The 20,486-nt window shown below is 32.6% G+C and overlaps 1 protein-coding gene across 11 annotated transcripts; it reads right to left on the bottom strand.

Annotated features, from left to right (window-relative positions):
- Window positions 1–11,713: 11,713 nt before the first annotated feature.
- On the bottom strand, window positions 11,714–18,146 carry LOC107631421 (cytochrome c oxidase assembly protein COX11, mitochondrial). Of its 11 annotated transcripts, none has more exons than XM_016334858.3 (12): window positions 17,891–18,146; window positions 16,625–16,783; window positions 16,341–16,393; window positions 15,874–15,940; window positions 15,157–15,301; window positions 14,468–14,595; window positions 13,779–14,139; window positions 13,633–13,685; window positions 13,116–13,188; window positions 12,682–12,786; window positions 12,353–12,433; window positions 11,714–12,272 (listed from the first exon to the last, which is right to left on the bottom strand). In XM_016334858.3, exons 6-12 carry the CDS (start codon window positions 14,545–14,547, stop codon window positions 12,171–12,173), a joined length of 855 nt encoding a protein of 284 aa, XP_016190344.1. In that variant the 5' UTR covers window positions 14,548–14,595; window positions 15,157–15,301; window positions 15,874–15,940; window positions 16,341–16,393; window positions 16,625–16,783; window positions 17,891–18,146; the 3' UTR covers window positions 11,714–12,170. The 11 variants fall into 11 exon arrangements, with proteins under 11 accessions (XP_016190344.1, XP_088365133.1, XP_016190345.1 ...); XM_088509007.1 differs by having other exon boundaries at window positions 15,068–15,301; window positions 16,341–16,400; window positions 17,891–18,132; XM_016334859.3 differs by having other exon boundaries at window positions 16,341–16,400; window positions 17,891–18,132.
- Window positions 18,147–20,486: the final 2,340 nt, after the last annotated feature.

The raw sequence follows: 20,486 nt of genomic DNA, 5'->3' as shown, positions 1-20,486 counted from the left end.
AGGGCAAAAGTACATAATAATATATACGAGTTTCTATCCTTTAATATGTTTCAAAGATTTATCTACAAAAAATTCGATGCTCTTAGGATTAAATAGTTGCATAATAAAATATATTTTTTAAAATTTTCTAATAACTGTTAAATAATCTTTTTTAATTTTAATTATAAATTAATTTTTTATATATTATTTAATTATAAAATTTATTTTTTATTTTATAAATTATTATTTTATTATTTATTTATCATAATAAAAAAAATAACGAATTAAATCTTCCATTAATTGTAATAATTTTTTGGCAATTCTAATCGATTAAAATTTTATTTTTGATCCGTTACATTCGTATAGGGTTGTGAAATCGTGTTTCTTATAAAATCAATCGATTGGATTAATAAAACAATCGATTGAATTTCAGATTTTTCATAATTCAATCAATTGAAATTCAGGTTTCCACAAAACAATCGATTGAATGTTGAACAATAGTATGATTTTCTCAAAAATTAATCAATTGTAATTTTTATACAATTGATTGAACGATGATTAGAATGTGGGTTTTTTCTAATTCAATCGATTGTTCATGTTACCCAATCGATTGAAGGCTTCAAAGCAATATAAGGTCTCACAATTTAATTATTGGTTGTGTTACACAATCGATTTAAGTCTTCAAAGTAATATGAATTTTCACAATTCAATCGATTGGTTATGTTATCCAATCGATTGAATTGTGCACTACATTATATGTTACGCCGTTCTCAATTTTGCAACTCATGTTTATAAATTATTATTTTATTATCCATCTATCTTATCTTTAAAATTTTATCTTCAATTTTTAAGATTTTATTTTGATTTAGATACTCTAATCTTATCTTTTCTTTAATATTAAGGTTATAAATTAGTGAATGCAGAACTTTCACCTCAATTCTAACTCTGTTTGCGTTTTTAATTCTGGCCATTTTGAGAATATTGGTTTGGAGGGTTTTGTAAGGATTTGGATGAGGATTAATAATATGTATGTAGTTTGGAGTGAATGTTGATGAGATTGGAGAAGAAGAAGAGATAAGTTTTGTGGATTTAGAGAGAGAAGAAAGGTTATGCAGAAATAAAGTTGTAAAATTTAAAAAGGGGAGGGAGGCTGAACACGGATAGTTATCAGGCTTAATATATAGTGCATATCAAAATTCAATCGATTGTATTATTATACCAATTGATTGAATGTAGGAAAAACCCTTATTCACGTCACATTTAAATCGATTGAATGCTCATACCAATCGACTGAACTGGAAAATACTATTAGTCGCGTACAAACTTCAATCAATTAAACTTTCATATATCATTTTAATAGCGTAAGTCAATCGATTGAGTAATAGAACCAATCGATTGAATTAACTAAACCCAGATTGTTTTGGTGATTTCAATCGATTGAATTAACTAACCCCACATGCCGGAGATGACAACGGATTCTATCCCAGAGTTATGTCTCTTTATTTTGTTTTCTGTTTTGTTATCCTTTCATGTTTACTCCACTCTAATGTGTGAGCTCACTTTCTTCAAAAAAAAAAATTAATCCCACATGCTTTGCAAAATTCAATTGATTGTGTATCAATTCTAATGGGTTGAATTTCTAACACTATTTTTCCAATCTAATATGTATATAACGGATCAATGATAAAATCATCATCGATTAAGATTGCAAAATATTTATTACGATTAATAAAAGATCGAATTTGTTATTATTTTAGTTTTTAATTATTAATAAACATGATAGATGAATGATAAAATAATAATTTATAAAATAAAAAATAGATTTTATAATTATCTAATTTTATAAGAGATTAATTTATAATTAAAATTAGATAAAAATTATTTAATAATTATAAAAAAACTTAAAAAATATGTTTTGTTATAAAACCATTTAATGGTCTAAACGTTATAAGACCATCGAATTAAGTGTCTACTCTGTTATATTTTAACAAACAAATGTAATCATCATCGTTGGTTGCTTGACAGTTTTCACACACAAAAGAAAAGTATTTTAAATTTGCAAAAGAAGTAGCAAATCGGATACAAATGAAGATAAAGATCTACTGTATTATATTATTAGCAACTAGAAATAATCTATTTCCCACTAATTTCAATGTTGTTCATCATTGGAAGACTCTTCCACGTTTCTTTTTTTTTTTTCCCATAAGAACCAACTTTATTTCTTGATACAACAATCACATATATACACAATAAGTGTCCTGTCATAAATTTTAGTATATCCACTCAATCATCTAAATATCCTCATATTCACAGTATTAAACTTACATTCATGTTTTTTTTTTTTTATCAACTATTAAAGTCGTACATCATTAAAAAAGATAAGACCTCGAAAGATTTTAAAAGTCTTAGACAACCCTTCCATTTTAATTTGAGTTAGCTATAGCTTTTGAAGTTAAATAATTCGAGCCACATTCATACATATATAACACACATTGTTTCAGGCTAGCAGGAACAATAATGAGTTAAAGTTAATTTGAAGGGATATCTGTGACAATTGATAGGAGTCACATTCATTACTTTTGAAAGAGCAAATAAAGAGTGATGAAGAAGAGGTTGTTAATAGCCCGTTTTCAAATGTTTCTTGCTGAAGCCGTCAATCCAACCAAAGAGACGCTTTCAACCTCTCTATATTATAATAATAATAATCCTACCAATGCCGCATGCCTCAGCTTCTTCACATACACATCTATATATGCTGTTATTGTATTTCTTTTTTTTTTTTTTTTTTTTTTTTTTTTGCATTCTTGTATATTATGATTGATTGAGAAATTAAAATCCCTGTTTCTCGATCGATTGGAATCTCATAATTAAATTACAAATTTCTTACCTGCTAAACAACATCTATAATAACAATAATATAATTATGTTGTTAATAGCTCTTTTAATCTTGCTGAGTTTTTTCTTTTCTAATAGTATATGCCCTTGGTGCAATATATATTGTTAAGAGTAGGAGTGTTCGTGTGCAGGGTGAAAATGAGTTTATCCTGATCTAGATTCGATCTTAAATATACACCGAGTCTATTATTTAGATTTTAACCCGGTCCTAAACCCGATAAAATTTAAATATTTTTTGTCACAACTATACCGGGTCTAAACCGGGTAAAAATCGAGTCTTTAAAATTTTAACAATAATTTATAAAAAACTTATTTATAAAGAAACTTATTTATAATGCACTTATTTATAAAGAAGAAATTTTTTACCGAAAAGTTGATATTCATATTTAAACTTGAATTTGTCCATAAATTCTAATTTGATGCTTCTTTAATTTATTTTTTAATTCAACAAGTATGATTAAAAATAAAACAATAAACTTATGATTAATATAACATAATATTGAAATTAATTTAAAACATATATATCTTTTTTAGTTCTCTTAGGGTGCACATGGGCCAAGAAAATCGAGTTCACCTTGACTCAGACTCGGCTTGAAATAATGATCGGGTCTATTTTTGAAATCCTTACCTGGATCCTAAATCCGGTAAAATTACACAAAATCAACTCCTAAAATATTCGAGACCGGACCGGATCTTAAGACCGAACCAGGCCATGTGCACCCCTAGCTAAGAAATGTTATTTTTATATTTATTTTGTATTTGGGTCAACATTAACTAATTTTTTTAAATAAAATATTAGTGTTTTAATATATCTCTAATAATATTTATCTTTCTAATAAGACCGATAGTAATTTGGGTTGTTATAGATAATTTCTGGGAATAAATTTTTAGATGCTAAATTCTCTAGTTAAGATATTAAAAATTTATTTTTGACTTGCTTAAAATTATAAAAATATTTGAGACAATAAAAAATTAATTTAAAATAATTTAGGATTATCTTATTTTATATTTTTTAATTATCATTTATTTTCTTTTACATTTTTTGTAATTATTATTGCTAGAGTATTTAAATAATATTAAATATAATAAATATATAATTATACATATTATATAAATAAAATTATAAATATTAAAATAAATTGATTTTAAATTATTATCTCCTAATATTCTCGTAAAATAAACCGCAACAATAATGATTTATCCTACTACTAAGATAAGCATTTCTTGTCATCCTTAATATGAATAAATGACCATTTGTATTCATGAGAGTTCAGAACGCTGACATTTGTACTCATTGTAGATGGAAACTGACTTTGTAACCATGAGAGATGGGCTCCGTGTAACAAAAATAGTCTGGCTTGGGTTGGCACTTGCTTCGGATTTGTAGGACCCTACGTGGCTCTCCGAACCTCCCAAAGCCCTGTCTACGTGGATCTGAACGTTTCTATATGAAGGTAATGCTTGAAATGAAAACCCTAGCTCATCTTCTTCCCCAATTCGAATCATACCCCCAAAATGAAATATTGGTGAAATTCAAGCGCACCCAGAAATAACTCATAACCCCAGCAATGTCACCACGCAGATTTAACTCTGATGCAAATTTTGGAAGTCGCAGCAGTTCTTCAAGTTGGAAGAAGATGAAGGAGAAGAACAAATCACAAAAAGGAGCTGCTTTCTCATCTTTCATACTCTAAATCCCTCAATGGCTGCTGCTTTTTCTACCTCCCTCTTCCACGCATCTTTTCCTTTTCCCCTCAAAACCCACCAACCCCCCAGGCCCAGGCCCACCCACTTCCCTATCAAGGCCCAATCCCAGCCCACCACTTTTCTCACCTCCCCCAAGCAGCGCCGCCCTGCCGACGAGAACATCCGTGACGAAGCCCGTCGCAACAACATCACCCACAACAACCTCTTCTCAGCCTGCTACGTCCCCATCAACGCCGACCCTTCCTCCACCGAATCCTACTCCCTCGATGAGATCGTTTACCGCTCTTAATCCGGCGGCCTCCTCGACGTCCAACACGACATGACCGCCCTCAAGAAGTTTGACGGCGAGTACTGGCGCAACCTCTTCGATTCCTGCGTCGGCCGCACCACCTGGCCCTACGGCTCCGACGTCTGGTCCAAGAAGGAGTGGGTGCTCCCCGAGATCGACAGCGTTGACATCATCAGTGCCTTTGAGGGAAACTCCAATCTCTTCTTTGTTCTTTCTCTCTCTTCTGTACAAAGATGGGTGCTTCGTTTGCTTAACTTAATTGAAGAATTGTATTCAGAGAAAGAGAGAGATGTTGTTAAAAATTAGAACGTTTATTTGGTAAATAAATATTACCAACACGTTCATATCTGCGTTCCTCAATCGCAGGTCTTTTTCTTCTTCATTTTGATTTTTTGTGTTACTGATTTGTGGAGTGCCTGATTTTTTTTCAAAGTTTGAATTTTTTTTTCCATAATTGATGAAGAGGAGAATGAGTCTGGGGAAGAGATAGATGAAGACGAGGGAAACGATGATGATGTTGTTTTCCTTGAGAATTCTTACTACTTACTGGGCTGGCTTGGTTGACCGGTATGAAGAGATGGTTGAGAAGTACCATCCCGGATTTGGAGTGCGAAAGAGGAAGGGGAGGTGGAGAAGGTGAGGATGAAGAAAGAGTGGTTGGAAAGTATGAGAGTGAGGAGGGTGTCCTTGATGGGGTCAGAGGTGGTGGGGAGGGAGAAGAGGATGGCTTTGTCGGCGTGAAGGACGGAGTGGATGGTGAGGGAGTGAGTGTTGAGGAAGAAGGGGCCAGAGTGGGGTTTGAAGAGTGATGAGTGGGGTTTGGAGAGAGAGAGTGTGTGAGTAAGAGAGACAGAGGGGTTGAAGATAAGGGAGGAAGTGCCACGTAGGATCGGAAACTCACGAACCAAGCTCAGAACCAAGTCAGGGTACTTTTGTCACACGGAAGGTATCTATCATAGGTACAAGATTAGTTTCGAGCCTTCATGGGTACAAATGTCAGCGTTTTCATCTCTCATGGGTACAAATGGTTATTTATTCTCCTTAGTATTATTAATCACAAGAAAGTTGTTATTTGGATTTTATTTTCAATAATTAAATAGTGTACGTATATGACTTTCAAAGGAGAGAAGTAAAGAAATCAAAATAACCAAAAAGAAAAACAATAATGATGAAAAATAAAAAAAAAAAGGTTCACACTTACTTTATTTAATATTTATTAATTTTAATAATAATTAATAAATATTAAATAAAATAAATTCTAATTATTTTTTATTAATTTTTTTTGTCGCTAAATATTTTCAAAAGAAAAAATACTGTTAGTCTTGTCAAGTTCAAACAAAATCAAGCTAGCCTAAGAGGAAGAGACACTATTCTAAAGAGTATATTTAATGACAGAACAACCTCTTGATAAAATTAAGTGATTAATCATACTATCAAAATTCAAAAACAACATTCATTCAAGAGGAAAGTTAGAGGTTAATAGATTTTGTGATTTGTAGTCATTAATTAATTATTATTAATATTTTTAATAGTGTGAAATTATATTTAATGATATAAAATTACTTTCTTTTTTTATTGGTTAAGTGCTGACCAAACTTTAATAAAAGTGTTGGCCTTTTAAATTTTTTCTTCATTCAAATCATAAAATAAGGATCTAAAATTTAACATTACTCCTAATCAATCAAGACCACAAATTCAACACCACTCACGAGTCACCAAACATTCCCGCATTGGATACATTTTATGTTTAAAGGATATTGAATTCATTTAATGTTTTAAGAGATTTAGAATATAACTAAAAAATAAGTTTAGAATAATTGGTTTCCAATGTTTTCTTAAAGGGCCAATTCTGTTTCTGATATTTATGAATTTTTTAAATTTCTTATCTAAGCTTACAAACTGCAAGACAAATAAAAATTTATCCAAAAAGTGAGAGAGTAATTTGAAATGGGAAAAATTAAATACTTCAAATCCACCAAAAGATTATACTCTTGTACAGAATGCATGTCCACTTATAATTTACCATGCTGATATATAACTTGCGTTACACACTTACACTCTGTATTTTCACTTATTAATCAATGAGTTAATCTTCACATTCCTCAAGTGCAATGAACATTAACTATATGACGCCAATTCAAATGCATTTCATTTATCTTTTTACTCTGAAAAATTCTTTCTTTCTCCAATTCCCATTAAAAAGACAATAATAAAAATGATGATGATGATCACTTGGGTCGACACACAGATTATTATATTGAAATTGCATCATATTCTAAGTTTTGTTTTCAATACTTACAAACATATACTCACATATGTGAAATTGAAGTTTTATGTGATTGACTCAAGCACATGGTTGGAGCTATTAGTCACTTTCATTTCCACAGCATGAGACACACCTAACAAGAATTAAGAAAGCTCAAAAAAAGTAATTAAGGACCAAGAGGTTGTTAACAACCAGCTTTCAAATGTTTCTTCTTGAAGCCGTTAAGTAAAAAGGCTAAAAGGATTAAATTGATTTTGGCTTTGTTAAGGGTAAGCAAAATGTCGTCCAATTCGTTAGGTTGAAAAATGGAAAATCAACCTAATAAATACAAAGGTAACATTATAAATTTATAATGCTTGCACTTGAAGTTGTGGGGTGTCTATATATATAAATGATAAAGCCTTCAATAAGACTTTAACAAATTAGTGCACCTCTCTCTTTTCAAGTTTGACAATGGATTTGACCCCATTTTAACAGAATCTGACCATTATATCTCAACTAACCACCATTCTTATCAACACTGCATTAGTAAGCAAATTCAGTTCACTACCGCCATTAATTAGTGAGTGCCAATGCTTTTGTTTTCTTGTAATTCAATCTTTAGCGGAATACATATTTTAACTAGTGATGACAATGGATATCTGTGGATATATCCGAAGATAAAGATGAAAATGAAAAAAATGATCGTTGAAAATAGGATAGAAATAAAGATCTTTTTATGGCAAATTTTAAAGTGGAAACATAATTCTATTTTCGATCTGGTAAAATATAAAGGATTGTCACACAATAAAGTCTTAATAACAGCCACAATATTTTATGATAAAGATACTAATGCTTGAATATAGCAAAGCACTTTAAATGGAACCACTTTTTAGTTTTTACTAAGGTTGTGAAAATCGGATTGGTCAATAAACCGGTGAAGTTACTGGTTCAATAATTCATTGGTTCGACCGGAATTCAATCGGAGTTCAACCGATTTAATTAAATATTAAATAAAATTATTAAAAAATTTAAAAATAATTTTAAATATATAAATTCAATAATTTCTAACTTAATAAAATTTAAAATTTCACATAATAAATTATCCATAACTTAATATTAGCAGCAATAACTCTTCTCTTTCTTTTGTCTCCCATTGTTGCAGGAGCCGAAGGTTGTACAGGATTAGGCGCTTCACACTCTTCTTCCGCTTGTGTTTCCACATCATAACAATCACTTGTAAATTTTCTTTTTTCTGCCTTATTTTTTTTGTTTTCCTCCAAAAGCCTTTTGAATTGAAGTTCAACATCTTCAATTACTTTGTTACAAACTTTAATTTGTCCAGATATTTTTGCAAGATGATATTTCATTCTATATATCCCCCCTCCATTGTAAGTATTCAAGCAGAAAATACATGTATATTGAGCCTTGTTATTTTTGTCATACTTCACTGTAAAATATTGCCAAGTTGGATCAGATTTACCTCTAGATGAACCAGTTTGAGAATCTTGAACAGCATTATCTTGTGGTTGTGGGTTACTTTGTGATTGTTCCATCTGTAACAATCAGAAAATCAAAAACAAAAAATAACCTCAGAAAACCGTGAACAAATAAATAATTCAGCAACCAAAATCATGAAGCAACAAACAAATAAATCATAATCAAATAACCTCAGAAAATCAAAAATCAAAATCATGAATCCAGCAAACAAATAAATCATGAACAGATAACAAATAAATCAAAATATTGAATCCAGCAAACAAATAAATCAGAAAATCATGCACAGAAAATCAGAAGACAGCGACGAGGAATAAGTGAATAACAGAGTATTACTTATCGGCGGCGAGTAACGGCAACGAAAGAGGAGGCGAGCTCGGCGACGAAAGAGGACGCGGTGGTGGCTGCGGTGGTCAAACCCGTCGCTGCTGTGACTGCGGGATGCGTTGGCGATGGCGGTGGGCTGCTCGATTAGTGGTGGTGGCTATGCAACTGCGAAGAGAGGAGAGATGAGTTGCTGTGGCCTGTGGGTGCTGATTCCTCTTCTGGGTGATTAGGGTTCAGCTTCGTTTATGTTTAGCTTTAGCCTTTCTCTTTTTTTTTTAAGAGACAAAACGACGCCGTTTAAAGGTGTTACTTTCAAACCAAAAACCCGCTAAAAAATCGGACGATTTTACCGGTTCATCGGTTAACCGCCGATTCGACCGGTTTTTCACCGATTTTTTGCCAAGCAGTTTCTGGCCTTACCCAGATCGGTTAGGTGACCAGTTTTCGATTAATCCGGTTAAACCGACCGATCCGGTTCAATTTTCAGAACCATACTTTTTACTCCCCTATAATGGTTGATGATACAAAATATATTCTAAAAGTAGAGTCGTTAAAATGAGCTATATTTTGTGGGTTCGTCGGTTCGCTTGTAAAAAGAAACGACTTGTTTAAAAACGGGTCAATTCGGCTTGGTTTAAATAACTTATGAGACGAAACAGTCTTGGATCAAGTAGGCACGGGTTGTTTCGTCCGACTCCTTTTTTAATTTTTGATATATAAAATTTGCTGTGTTTATATTATACACTATTTTTGTTATAGATTTGTTAATTAATTTTTTAGATTTTAAATAACTTACTATGAAAATATATGAATGTATGATAATGTTTTATTTGTATGGATATTAAATAAAAAAAATCCTAAAATTATGTAGTATTATTTGTTTTTTTTTTTTTTGGTAAAAGTCAAACGATTAAACTCCTTTAACTTGTTAGCTCAGGCAAGTCGAGTCGAACTAATATTTTTTTGACTTATTTAAAATATGGGTCAATTTGCTTTTTGATTAGGCATATCTCTATCTAAAAGTTGTATTGTATCATGTATTTATTCATTTTTTTCATACATTAAATTATTAACTCTTTTTTTTCTTTTTTACAATATCTCCAAACCCGACAAGTTAAGGGATAATCTATTACGACTAATTTAAGTTGGTTCAACTCTCTCTTTTCTTTTATTACGCTTTATTTAATGTTGTTTGCTATATTATCTAAAAGTTGTTCTCTAATTGTCAAAAAAGTAAAATAATTAATATTTAGGGTAAAAAACCCAAATAAACCAAGCTGAAAAGTTTATTACCCAAATCAGCCAAAACAAAAATTATTTCAGCAATCCACCAATGGCCATTTATATATAATTCGAATCAATATGATTCGAACTACAAATACATGTAATTCGAAACAACTTGCTTCGAATTACGTTTGAATGAATATGCATGTAATTCGAATCAAGTAGATTCGAATTAGAGAAGGGTAAATCGAATTGACTCGATTCGAATTAGTAGGCTCATGTGACTCTATGGAGTTCGAATCATATTGATTCGAATTATTCAATGTTGGTAACACTAGGTAGTTCGAATTAAGTTGATTCGAATTACTAGTGAGTTGCCTATATAATGCTACGTTAGTTGGATATATATCAAATTTTTTTTTCACATTCTTACTTGGATAGTTGGATATATATCTTATAGTTGATACAAAAGATATTTACTGTATAATTTTTATTTTTCTAAAAATATTATATATATATATATATATATATATATATATATATATATTTTGATGATTACACAATTTTAGAAATATTTAAAAAGTATTATTAAAATTAAAATTATATTTTTTATTATTTGACAATAAAATTAAAAATTAGGGATTAATATTGCTAGGTAGCCAGTAGTTGTGGTGGCAAATTTGTACCCTAACAAAAATATTAGGGATTAATATTGTTAGGTAGACAAAAAAAACAGTCAGAACTTGCCTTATTTAGCATTAATTATATAAACTAACGTAGCATTATATAGGCAACTCACTAGTAATTCGAATCAACTTAATTCGAACTACCTAGTGTCACCAACATTGAATAATTCGAATCAATTTGATTCGAACTCCATAAAGTCACGTGAGCCTACTAATTCGAATCGAGTCAATTCGATTTAGCCTTCTCTAATTCGAATCTACTTGATTCGAATTACATGCATATCCATTCAAACGTAATTCGAAGCAAGTTGTTTCGAATTACATGCATTTGTAGTTCGAATCAATATGATTCGAATTATATTTAAATGGTCATTGGTGGATTGCTAAAAAAATTTTTGTTTTGGCTGATTTGGGTAATAAACTTCTCAGCTTGGTTTATTTGAGTTTTTTACCCTAATATTTAATTTAAAAATTTAAAATTTATTATAAAAAACAAATTAGACAAAAATTAAACACCAAATAAAAAATACTATAAGATTTTCCTTATTTAATAGTAAATTGGGACGAAGCCAAGAGTAAATCTATTACAATAAAACTAGAAAAATTGTTTAGAATTATATGAATTTTGTATATTTTGACACTTAATGCCTTTGATCTTTACCCAATGAAGGTTTAAAGGGAAAAAGTGTTCAAACCTGAAGCATCATTAAATGTTTGGACTGTTGTGCGACAAAGATAATATACCCACTTACCTGGATACTTTGCTGTTAGAAGATATGAATGTGCAATTCAACTATTTTACCATGTCATAAAGTGAAGGACTAATCGGCATTTGAGTCGATGTGCCCACTTATAATAAAGTTATTTGATCAAAAGGTTTTTACTACTTCACTTTATCATTTCACATTGTAATGTCAAGACACTGAAGTAACACTGATTCAGCAAGATATTGAACTATCTTAACTGTTCTACAAGTGACTAATAATGCAAAGTGATACTGAATGATACAAATACAATTTAGACAATAGATTCAGTGTAATTCACAACCTCATGCCCTGGTAACTCAAATGTTCAAAACTTGATCGGAAAAGTTTTCTAACAGCCCTTCTGGAAACGATCAAGAACTTCGCAAACTTATGGGAGAAAAGGTAATTTCATCTTTATTTTGAATTTGAATTACAAACGAAGTTCAGTCCTTCACAAATCACCAGAAATATGTAATCATATCTTGAGCTTCATGGATGTGCTAAGCATCGTTTGCCTTTAGTCGTAGCAAGTAGCAAGCTTGTTATTTGAATCTCATGTAAACATTCAAGAGATCTCACTCCTCAGAAACCTTGAAGAAAGTGTATGATAATATTATGTTATTGACACCATCCATTCTAGGGTCGGTCTCAATTTCTGGGTCAATGTAAAAGAATACCTACAATACAAGTAATACACTGTTTAGATTTTAGATGCATGTAAATCTGTTCCCCAGGAACTATTTTTGAAACCACTTACAGGCATGTCAATCTGCTCCCCAGGAAGAAGCCGCTGCTCCTCAAAACAGAAGCATTGTATTTTATTGAAGTACACTGCAGCCTGTATAAGAGAGTTTATGATTTATACGTTTTCCCTCCCTAAAATTGCTACTTTGGGTAGCTCTATGAAAGAAATCAAAGTTAATCTCCGAAGGCAACTATATGAGTTCAGCAGAAAAGGGAAACACAAAAGACTTCCAACGGCAGGAAAAGCAAAAAATGCCATTATGCTCTCATCATATAGTAGAAAGACCATGAAGAATTTGTCTCCATATACAACATAACAGAAAATTCATCGCAAGTCATTACCTTCATAGGAGTGACATTATATGTAGAAACACCGGTTATTGGAGTGGAACTTTTGTTTTCAGCCGTATAAAATGCGAGGGCACTTTCTCCAGGTTTGACTCTTACCTATTAGAATAACCAAATAATGCTACATTACCAATCTAGCAAGTGTTAACCGTAAATGCAACTAGAACCAGATCAGAAAATACTATATCAGTCTCTATAGAAATTAAATTGTGACAACCAAACTTTTTTATTTAATATGATAATCAACAGTTCTCTCCAAGCTAGCAGAATGGAACTTTAAAAGAATAATATAATATAAGTAAACTTAATGATTCCAAGAAATTATAAGTAAAAGTTCCTCAATGAATACTTGCACAAGTTATAATTCTATTTCCTGATGGAAATACAGCAACAGCATACATGCAGTAAGGTGTTAAGTAAAGAAAAACCTCTCTTTGAGTAGGAATAAACTTCCATGGCATGCCATCAGCAATATCAGCATTGAACTGCACTACAATTTCCCTGATAAAAATATAGTAACTCATCAAACTAGCAGTCTATTACAACCGTATCAAAGTTAACTTCTAAAACGGAGAGCCTAATTGAGGTTTATTGACTAATGCCTTGTAAGCATATCACTTATTGAATCATTATTCACTTGTCCCTTGACAAAATCAAATGTGAAGTCCCAAGGATGATATAGCAAGTTTAGTGCAATGTACCCAAATATATCATAGGGCTTAAGAAATAAAGTAGAACAGTAGTCTTGCATAAATTCCCAATATTACAAAAAGTGGCACAGAATTCGAACCAGTGAAAACATTTTTTTTAAATAAGATACTTGGAAATTGATCAACTATTGCTAATAAACATATATTCTTCAACCTGAGGAAATAGAAATCACAAAAAAGGTCCTGCAAACATCTACTAGTAAAAAGGTAGAATATAAGAAGTAGAAAGTAACACCTTGTGGCAACTGTTTTCTCTTTATCATGTCGTGCAATCTTTTCTTCAACAGTCTGAAGAAAATGTAAGAAATTGTCAAACAAAATTGAAGTTGCCAATCAATTTGGTGAGGAAAAGAAAAGCCTTGAAATCAAACTCGACCAAACCTCACGCCTTTGAACAGTTCCCCCATAGCCAGTTGCTTGACAAAATCTCCTGTACAAGGGAACAGCAGCATAGGTGACTCCGACCATTCCAAAAACCAAGCCAGTCAAATATAAGAGCATCTTTTGTGATTTCTTTTCTTTGGACGCATGAGACGAAAAATGTCTAACACCGGATGTAGCACCTGAACTTCTAACATTCTGTGAAGCAGAGGCCAATGAGTGAAAACACTGATGGAATGACTTTATACTCAATTCCTGGTCAAGCTTTGACAATTGTCTTGTAGAAGTGAAAAAATGTTGGAACCCAATATTACAACTAATGGACTTGTAACTTGATACTTCAGAAACAATAGATAGGCACCTGAATCAAAAACAAAATTATACACCACTGACAACTTGCTGGAATTGAAACTATTACTTTCACTATTATCTATTATTATTATTTTTTCTCTGGAAGTCAAACTTTAGAGAGGCAAAAACGGTACCCAGCACATACGTGAATCTTTATATTTAGAAAAATCACTAAAACTTTGAGAGCATATATGGTTTTAGAAATCTGATGTAGTTTTATTTATTTTGTTACCGATATGTTTCATAACATTACCTACTACCTATAAGAATCATCAGTATTTAGCATTTAACAAAGATCGTAACAGCAAAACTTTAGGAGTGAAATAACATGGCATTACCTGGATTCAGGAGAGGCATTTTGCAAAGTCCTAAAGTATGGTGAGAGATGGATTCTCCTACCTAGCCTCGACCATATCATGGTTAGACCAACTGCTTTCCAAACGATAACAGGATATTCAGTGCTATCCTGGCAAGCAACAAAAATTTAGTGCAAACTTAAGTGAAACGGTGTTTACAAATGCTTGAGTACTGAGAAATTGAATGGTAATAGATGAAATTCTTTTTTATACAAATACATACGCAAGGACCAAATACATTATGACTAATTTTTATTAATTTTAGCAGCAGGGAAGCAATAAAAGTGTTGGAACTCTAATCTTGTTAGACAGTGCGCAATAAACAACCAACCAAGCAGCAATACGGAACAAATCTCAACCTTGAAATGGAAGAAATAATTAAATTTTAGCTTTACACAGTGAAGGACCCATCTAGTACAAATGTATCACTTCGTTGAGGCATTTCATCAAACAACATAAGGACATGCGCCACAATGGGGCTCCCCATGTCGCAATTCACAAACGCAAGAAGACAGAAGGAAAAAAAAAAAAAAAAAAGAGAAATTATATACAAACGTAATGTTCCGATTCCATCATACTAACCCAAAATCACAATGGTGCATAGAGTCGGCATATAACGGTGAAAATGTAGTAAAGATTTGCAAGAGCAAGTGCGAAAGAAAGGGATTCACCAAGATCGTTGAAGTTGAAGGGAAGAACGGAAGTGAAGGTTTCTTCTCGAGAGGAATTACGGTGGCCCTAGCTAGTGGGCGCCATTAAGCCACGGAGGAGCTCGATGCTCTGCACACACAGCAAACAAAGCAAAGCAGAACTTTGCTGTCGAAATTTTGGACTGGATTAAAACAAGGTTGCGAGAACCGGACCGGTCAATAAACCGGTGAGGTCACTGGTTCAATGGTTCATTGGTTCGACCGAGATTCAACCGGGGTTCAACCGGTTTAATTAAATATTAAATAAAATTATTAAAAAACCTAAAAATAATTTTAAATATATAAATTCAATAATTTCTAACTTAATAAAATTTAAAATTTCACATAATAAATTAACCATAACTTAATATTAGAGATTCACAAACATCTTCAAACATCAAAGTTTATAACTAAACAACTTTATAGATCATTAAGGAAGAGAAATATAGTGATACTAAGAAACCCAAAAGAATATTTAAATTGGCATGACTTGTGTACATATCATCTAGCAACACTTAAATTGTGGCTGTAAAGTATAAATAGATTGAATGATACTATTCAAAACAAAGGTATATTTGGAGAAAAAGAATTGTATGTGCAATCAATTAGGCAAATTAAGTTTAGAATTCATATTAAAATAAAATTATAACAAAAACAATTACATGTATGCATCAGGTGGAAAAGATTTGTTAGACCAACCTCTTGGTGTGCTGTATGTTTGAACTTCTCAGTTTGCTTTGCCAAGCGAATCTTTTTCAGCACATATCTACCAGCCATTGAAGAAACCATGAAAAAAAATGAATAACAAATTGGACTTCACAGCCTAACTGCTACTGAATTGGTACAGTTTCTCACATAATTCTAACAATTAAAAACACCAAAATCTAAAAACAGAAACAAGGAGTTAAAAAAAATGAAACTTTATTTGTTGGGTTGTCCATTACATAAATAAAAATCAATCTCCTTCCCTTCATGTTGCATGGTTTGGCAGTTCACATCATAGCTACAGGAATAAAACAACCGAACTCGAAGAAAAGATTGAATTTTTGTTCATGGGGTTGTCCAATTTTTCACTGAGAAAACGATCTTCATCCTTCTCTAAGTGTTCATACTGCATTGTTTGAAGAAAAACAAAAAGATAAACAGTGGCTTTTGTGTGTTCTCACCTCTTCTTCTCAGACCAGAAAAGCAGAACCAAACGCTCCTCTTCCAATTTGCTCTATCACCTCATAAAACCATGAACAAATAAATAATTCAGCAACCAAAATCATGAAGCAGCAAACAAATAAATCATGAACAAATAACCTCAGAAAATCAAAAATCAAAATCATGAATCCAGCAAACAAATAAATCAAAATCTTGAATCCAGCAAACAAATAAATCAGAAAATCATGCACAGAAAATCAGAAGGCAGCGAGGAGGAATAAGTGAATAACAGAGTATTACTTACCGCGGCGAGTAACGGCGACGAAAGAGGAGGCGAGCTCGGCGACGAAAGAGGACGCGGTGGTGGTTGCGGTGGTCAAAGTCGTCGCTGCTGTGGCTGCAGGATGCGGTGGCGATGGCGGTGAACTGCTCGATTGGTGGTGGTGGGCTGGTGGCTATGCGACTGCGAAGAGAGAAGATATAGTTGCTGTGGGTGCTGATCATAGTTGTAAGAATCGAACCGGTGATCAAACCGGTCAGATTATTGGTTTACTGGTTTATTGGTTCAACCGATAAATTACTGGTTGAACCGGTAAAACCGGTTTCACGTAAATAAAAACTATAATAGCAAAGGTATAAAACAACAGCTATTACAAAATACAAATTCACATCAATTGTTCAATGTTGGAAGCATAGCCTATTTCCAACAGTTCAATTCAAAGGGTTCCTGTTAGACAAGACAAAAGCAACCATATATGCATTCACTAAAATCTGTTTTGGACATAAAACCAGTTTTGCCGACATGTTTTCAAGCCTCAATTTGCCGAATGATTTAAATTATGAGCAACATTGGTACCTAACTAAGACAAATAGCCATGAGAAATTGATGAATGGATAACAAGCACTTAACTCACAAGTAAAATGGTTGCATTCAAGTTGAAAATATCCATTCAATTCAACACACATTTAAAAGCAACACCATAGTAGTTCAACAGCAAATAATTCGACAAAAAGACACATAGTCACTACACTAAACAGATACACAGTGGCATAATAGTTCAACAGCAAATAATTCGATAAAAATTGCTAGAAAATCCAGCAATCCTTCTTCTAAAGCAAACAGTCATAATGGCATAATCAAAAATTAATAAAAAAATCCAGCAATCCAGCAATCACTACACTAAACAGATCCACAATAAAAAATTCAACAAATTCAGTAATTTCATAATCAAGAATCAACAAATTCATAATAAAAAATCAACAAATTCAACATAACCAGAAAATCTATTCAGCTATTCAATATTTCCATATCCAGCAATATAAATTCACAGCAATGTTACATCAACAAAAACAACCATAACCACTACAAATCAGAAAAAAAATCAACAATCTGCCATTAACTAGTTCAACAATATAACAAGTTATAACTCAACAATATATACATAAATACATAATCAACAATCTGCCATTAACCAATCAGTTATTCACTCCCTTAATCAAATTAAAATCCAACTAAATAACTAAAAAAAAAAAAAAAACAGAGAACAGATTTCACAGTTTGGAGACCAACTTGGATGAGGCAGATTCTGGTGACGGAGAGGCAGCACCGCAGCAGCGACGGAGGAGACGCGACGGAGACGAAGCAGAGGAAGAGAGTCTTCTAGACTGAGAGGGACTGCGAGGAAGAGAGTGTTGGTGTGATGAGGTGAGGAAGAAAGGCTTCGAGAGCTCCAGCCTCTAGCCTCTAGGTCCAGGGGTCAGGGGAAGGGTATTGGGGATTGGGGTAGCCGTTTAGGGTTAGGGCTTTTTCTTATTTTTTATTTTTTGTTAAAATTTAAAAAAACAAAATGACATCGTTTTTCGGTAAGGAAAAACAAAAAAGTTCTGAATCGCCTGGGTTTCACAAAACCGCCGGTTCGCCGGTTTTAATCCAAAACCGACCGGTTCAAACGGTTCTATTCGGTTTTATTCCTATGCAGTCAACTTATTCAACCGGACCGATCAAGTGACTAGTTCACTGGTTTTTAGTCGGACCGGTCGGTCTGGTCCGATTCTTACAACTATGGTGCTAATTCTTCTTCTGGATGATTAGGGTTCAGCTTCGTTTACGTTTAGGTTTAGCCTTTCTCTTTTTTTTTTAAGAGACAAAACGACGCCGTTTAGGGGTTTTACTTTCAAACCAAAAATCCGCTAAAAAATCAGACACTTCTGTCGGTTTACCGGTTAATCAACGATTCGACTGATTTTTTTACCGGTTTTTTGTCAAACGATTTCTGACCTTATCCGGACCGACTAGGTAACCGATTCCTAGTTATTCCGGTTGAACCGGTCAGTCCGGTTCGATTTTCAGAACCAGATTTTTCCCGCGTTGTCTTGTATTTTTTTTTTTTTTTTCTTTTGGTCATGGTCTTGTATATTTTACTTTGCTTTCTTCAGCAAGTTTTTTGGATCCAAAAATTCAAACCTGTGTTTGGGTTAGTAAGGTAGCCCAATCCTTTTTTGCTATGTGGTGTTGCAGCTATGTGTTCATATGTTTGAAGTTGGTTTGGGTTGGCCAAATTAAATGGGGGCTTTTGAGGCTAGGCCTTGCTAATTTTGGGGTGATGTGGTTTCTTTTATTCTATTTCAGCTTGGAGGCCCAAGTGTTAGTTTACCTTTGTTATTGGAAATGTGAAAATTTTACTGTCCAAAAAAAAAAAAAAAAAGAAATGTGAATATTTTGCTGACCCAAAAATATATATATAAAAAAGACAAAAACAACTTATGTAAACAATTTCTAGCATAATTATTTTTATAATTAACCAAAAAAATATATTTTCATAATTTCATTTATCTGGGTAAAAAAGGGATTTGTACAAAGCCCCTCTAAAATCCTTCATCCCACCTATTTATTGATGTTGATGGAATAATCAACACATTCTTTTATAATGGAAATTGATTTCTTTAGTTTGTGGAGAAAAGTGGTAGTTCATATTCCATATTCTTTATTTGAATTTACCATTATTAGATTAAGTAAAGGAAAAGGAGAAAGAATAATTATGAGGTTGAGAAGGACTGTACATGGTTACAGATTATTGGCAAAACCCTAAGCCAGATATAGGCTCCAATGGAGGACCATGTTGTTTTGGTAGACCCTTGTCCCTAAATCCCCATATAAATTAGAACAAATATGTTAGAGACAGAATCAATTTGCTTTATGCCTTATTCTATTCCCTCTGATCTGATCTGTTTGATGCACGCACTAGTCCCTTCCCTTGACCTAATGTATGTGGTAAACACTGTTCATTGTTGATCTTAAATTCTCCAACAACCTGAGGTTCACCACACTAAGTAATAGGTATACCCTTAATTGGTATATACCATTATACATCAAGGACAAATCTCTCTACTCTATTTAACATGGCCCCTGCAAGATAGATAGAAAGTAATTGGGACTGAAGCAACTTTTGGGGGAAGCTCTAAGTCCGTTTTAATTGTTGGGTTGGGTCCAGCAAAAATTTGGACCACCCTCCATTAGTTATCTTACCTTTCTTGGTCCCCATTGTTATTTTTATGTAAGTTTGGTTTAAGCTAAGATCAAGTTGTGAACTTAAAGCATATAAATATCCCTTTTAATTTTTTTTATAGCATAAGACTCTCATATCCCTTTGATTTAGAAAATGTTGAGCTTTTCTGGGTAGTATATATTAATGTAACATGAGAAAGGACCACAATGTCATGGAAAATATTTGAAATTTGGAGCAGCTCTCATGATATAGGAGGAATCCGATGAGGAACGGAATTGATGAGAAGCAATAAATTAAGGAAATAAAAGGACAAACATTTTGGGTGATAAACCAAAGCTAGAGTTCCAAGAGAGGACTATTCCCAAGGGCCAAGCTCTCAACCTTAATGCCACATCTAAACTTAGTAACATTTTGTTTCATCTTGTAACCCTTTCCCCACCTATCAATTTTCATTTTTCCTATTCTGGTACCCAACACAAAAGAGAAATAAAAAGTAGACTTTGAGTTTTTGACTCTACTTATAATAATATATATAATGAACAATCTAGCTAATTGCATGGGAATTTTATGAAGATATGGATGGAATACGCACTGACATGTATAAATTAAAAGGGAAAATTGGTTGAAGGTAGGATGAGGATGAGGGGAGAAACAAAATGC

This window comes from Arachis ipaensis, chromosome B3 (assembly GCF_059453495.1).
Source record: "Arachis ipaensis isolate K30076 ecotype BB chromosome B3, ASM5945349v1, whole genome shotgun sequence".
NCBI lineage: Eukaryota > Viridiplantae > Streptophyta > Magnoliopsida > Fabales > Fabaceae > Arachis > Arachis ipaensis.
Note: the sequence above shows the minus strand (reverse complement) of the source record. Positions and strands in the feature narration are given on the sequence as shown.

Coding starts and splice junctions, on each gene's coding strand:
- LOC107631421 (XM_016334858.3), bottom strand. CDS start 14,547: ATGATATGGTCGAGGCTAGGTAGGAGAATCCATCTCTCACCATACTTT. Junction 12,787..13,115: donor TTATTCCTACTCAAAGAGAG/GTTTTTCTTTAC, acceptor TTATTCTAATAG/GTAAGAGTCAAACCTGGAGA. Junction 12,273..12,352: donor GGGAGCAGATTGACATGCCT/GTAAGTGGTTTC, acceptor CTTGTATTGTAG/GTATTCTTTTACATTGACCC.